Source organism: Psammomys obesus, unplaced genomic scaffold (genome assembly GCF_907164565.1).
Source record: "Psammomys obesus unplaced genomic scaffold, mPsaObe1.curated_primary_1811, whole genome shotgun sequence".
NCBI classification, from domain to species: Eukaryota; Metazoa; Chordata; class Mammalia; order Rodentia; family Muridae; genus Psammomys; species Psammomys obesus.
The window spans coordinates 3335241-3339501 of record NW_026592636.1 but is presented as its reverse complement, the minus strand read 5'-3'; the positions used below and the strand labels follow the sequence as shown (position 1 = coordinate 3339501).

The 4261-nt window shown below is 41.7% G+C and overlaps 1 protein-coding gene across 1 annotated transcript in view; it reads right to left on the bottom strand.

Annotated features, from left to right (window-relative positions):
- The window catches only part of Kmt5b (lysine methyltransferase 5B), a 53886-nt gene that overhangs the window by 31441 nt on the left and 18184 nt on the right, over positions 1 to 4261 (bottom strand). Inside the window, exon 2 of the mRNA XM_055614573.1 lies at positions 2474 to 2709. Within this exon, the coding sequence (XP_055470548.1) occupies positions 2474 to 2633 (160 nt within the window). The 5' untranslated portion in view covers positions 2634 to 2709. The remainder of the gene's footprint in view (positions 1 to 2473; positions 2710 to 4261) is intronic.

Here is a 4261-nt window from a genome sequence, read left to right as displayed (position 1 = left end):
CACACACACACACACACACACACACACACACACACACACACACACACTTATTTACTTCAGTGCTATGGAACAAACCACCCCCAAGACCTTGGAGATGGAATGCTTGGTAAATGCTATACCAGCTGGTCTCCATGCTCAGACTGATACGCTAGTATTTTGTGAAGCACAGATCTGTTCACATTCAGAAGCAGTATCAGTCTGTACTTTTCTTTCTGTACTTGACATTTTCTTTATAGGTAGGTTCTGCTGATTTTAAATGACTACTTGTTACAAGTTTATTTGGGTTTATTTCTCCCAGTCTGGCCTTGAACTCTCAAGAGCTCCTTCCTCTGCCTCTCAACTGCTGGGATTAAGGTATGTGTCCCCATGCTCAAACTGGTTTCCCTTTTGATTTCTCCTCTGAATCAACAGTCATTCATGAGTGCGTACTAGTAAAATTTGTATTGATTCTATTTATTTATTTGTTAAATTATTATTATTATTTTTTTTTTGAGACATGGTTTCTCTGTGTAGCCTTGGCTGTACTGGAACTCCCTCTGTAGACCAGGTTGGTCTCGAACTCACAGAGATCCACCTCCCTCTGCCTCCCAAGTGCTGGGATCAAAGGCATACACCACCATGGCCAGCTGTATTGACTCTAATTTTCACTCTACAGTAGAAATTTGTATGACTTCAATCTTTAAGTTTGCTTAGATTTGTTAAATGGCCTGGCATACGATGTATTTTGGAGAAAATTCCACGTATACTTGAGAATAATATAATGCTGTTGGTAAATGGAATGTTCTACTGATACCTGATTGGTCTAATTGATTTAAAGGGCTTTAAAAGTCTACCCTTTTCCTGTTCACCTCTGGCCTGTTGTTTGCCCATTACTGAAAGTGGATTGCTGTAGTACCTAATTTCCTGCTGTTCTGTCCACTTTCTCTCCAGTGTCATCAGCAGATAACTTGTATGTTCTGGGCCCTGGTTTTCATGCTGACCATCTTCTTCAACATGGAGCACTTTAGACTCCTTCTCCTCTGTCACTGGCTCTTGCTGCATCATTCAGTCTTCCCAACAACAACCAGCATGATGCTGTCTTCACCACATCCTGTATCTCCCATAATTTAACTTAAACTAAAACCCTTTACATTGTGTACAAGGTCAGCAGTTTTACTTAAAAGCTTCAGAAATGTCTAGTTTTCTGACTACAACAATGCCACTGTGAAGGCATAGTTTTCATGCCACACTGACAGCAGATCTGGTGTCGATGCAGACAAGAGCCAGCTAGTTTTGGGCTCCCTCACGTTCTTAATTTCTTTTTTTTTTTTTTTAATATTTATTAATTTATTATTTATACAGCATTCTGTCTGCATGTGTGCCTGTGCATCAGAAGAGGGCACCAGATCTCACCATAGATGGTTATAAATCACCATGTGGTTGCTGGGAATTGAACTTGAGACCTTTGGAAAAACAGCCAGTGTTCTTAACCTCTGAGCCAACTCTCCAGCCCACACATTCTTAATTTCAAGCAGGACTTATATCCAATTTTCTAAAGAAACACTTATCTGAACTGATCCAGAAAGAGTAAAGGCACCTGAGCCCAATGAACAGCACCAACCCCTAAAGCTAAGAAAAAAATGAGCCAGATCCAACACAATTGAGTAACTTCCATAGTAGCTGACTAATGTTAGGAAAAGCAGAAACTGAGAAAGTCATCCATAACATGGGTAGACACTTCTGGTTAATATTCCTGTAACCATCTATTCAGGCATAGGCTTGTTCTAGAGCTTTTTATTGTGGAGGGGAGACAGGAAACAGGAACCAATCCTACAATTTCCTCAACTCTCAAAAAGTTGCCTCATCTCCACCAAGAGCCACAGAGGTAGGAAGTAACTTCTCATTGTAGGGTTTCCCTATCACTCAGTAGTCCACGCAGGCTGAAGAGATGGCAAGGACTGTGAGGGTGTCCTAAGGATCATCGCTTTTCCATCTACTCTTCATGCAAAACAAGTGACTGCATGGCTCAGCTTGCTCCTTGACGCATTTATGGAAGTTACAGCAAGGCATTTGTTCATACTTAAATATAAAAGAAATTCAGCAGCAGTATTTTAAAGAACTTCAGAGCAAATCAACTTTCTACAAGTTATGGGTTAAAAAAGCATATAAAGATTACATAGAGCATGAAACTTAAGTTCTACATTTTACCTGATAATAATCAAAACTGCTAGTGTCTGTAGTCCCAGCTACTCAGAAGGCTGAAGCAGGAGGACCACTTGCGCCCAGGAGAAGTTCAGGTTGAACTTGGCCAAGATAATGGGACATGCCCCACCCCCAAAGACCAAAAAAAAAAAAAAAAAAAAAGGAAGAAAAAAATGAAAATGAAATTTTGAGAATGAAAAGGCTCTACTGCCATGGGACAGAGGAAAGTATGATGGCAAGATGATCAGAATCTTGCACACAATCAGAACAGTGAGATGAAGCGTGTACATACATCTGTTGGACCGCCTCTCAACGGCGTTTCTGCCGGTCTTCAGGGTGTCCTTGCCCGAGTGCTGCAATTTTGATTGATTCTGCTGATGGTCATTAGACAACTTGCCTCCATTTCTCCTGCCATTCACCACCATGTTCTTGGAGTCTCCCAACCACTTCATACCCACAGACAGCCTGACCCAGGAGCATTTAGTCACTCTCTTCAGATAGCTTAGAGAATAATTTCAATGTTCTCTCCTAACAGAAACAAAACATGAAAAACAAAACAAGGTAAATATATTGAAGACCATAACAGACTATAAAAAGACACACGGACCACTCTTACCTCCCTTCCACCACATGACAGTCTCAGGACTGGAGTGCCCCAAATTTCCCACCTCGGGCCTCTAGCTCCGTTAACATTCTCTTCCCAGGTACAAGAGCTGTGACCAGCTCTGCCTGGGCACAGCTCAAGAATCCACTGATAGATTGCGGTAATGCTTCATAAACTGTTGGTGAAGTGCATGGGAATTACCTCCTTTGACCACAGGAAAGCTTAGGAAAAGTCATCTAGGTGATGTTCTATCCAACCCTGGAAGGTACTACTGTAACCTAGGAATTTTTTACTTACAGTGTAAGAAACTGACAGGCACCAAGCCTGATGTCTTGAGTTTGATTCTCAGACCCCACAGGTTGAAAGGAAAGAACCATCTCTCCAACTGTCCTCTAACTTCAAGACTCATGATATGAATTTCTTATCTCACTCATATTCAAGTATCAGTTACACCCACGCTGGGCGCACATGGTGGTACACAACTGTAATCCCAGCACTTAGAAAGGCAGATGCGGGGGATCTCTATGAGTTTCAGGCCAGCCTGGTCTATAAAAAAGAGTCCAGGACAAACAGGGCTACACAGAGAAACCCTGTCTCAAAAAACCAAAACCAGCCACCAACCACCCAGTCATTCCCATTTGGAAACGTGTCTTACTGTCCCTCACAATGGCAAGAACACTGAGGGAAACAATATATATATATATAGTTTTCTTTACTATCTGAACCTTAATGAGCTGGATTCGGGGACAGAGATTTTTTTTTTTTTGAAGGTCTGATGAGTTACATTTGCTGCCGCTAATGGAATGAGTGAGAATGCTCCTAAGGACGTACACTCTTGTCCAAGTCAGACTAAAGAGCACAAAATGAGAACGTGCTGAACTGGAGAACCTCAGAACTGAAGGGAGCCTGTAGCAAAAGCACAGCTCCACCAGCACACAGAGGAAATGCTCCAGCAAGCTTGCTGCAGGGACAGTTCAATTCAGTGCTTCCAGCCTTGGCTCTCCCTCCTCACAAAAGCATAGAAAACAAGGGATAACCATTATTGAGAGCAGTGGGCGCTGAAGCCAGCGGCTCAGATAGGCTAAACATGTATTCTATCACTAAATCACAACCCTAGCCTCATGATAAATTCTGAATGCCTCCAATGAATGCTACCTTTAATGATACAAACAAAAAACCATCAATCTTTTTTTTTAAGATATATTTATTTATTATGTATACAGTGTTTCTGCCTGCATGTATGCCTGCAAGGCCAGAAGAGGGCATCAGATCTCATTATAGATGGTTGTGAGCCATCATGTGGTTGCTGAGAATTGAATCAGGACCTCTGGAAGAGCAACCAGTGCTCTTAACCTCTGAGCCATCTCTCTAGTTTAAAAACATCAATTTCTATGTGCCCTCAGATTTCTTTGTATGACTTCACAGAGGCGAAAGAAAGAAAGAAAGAAAGAAAGAAAGAAAGAAAGAAAGAAAGAA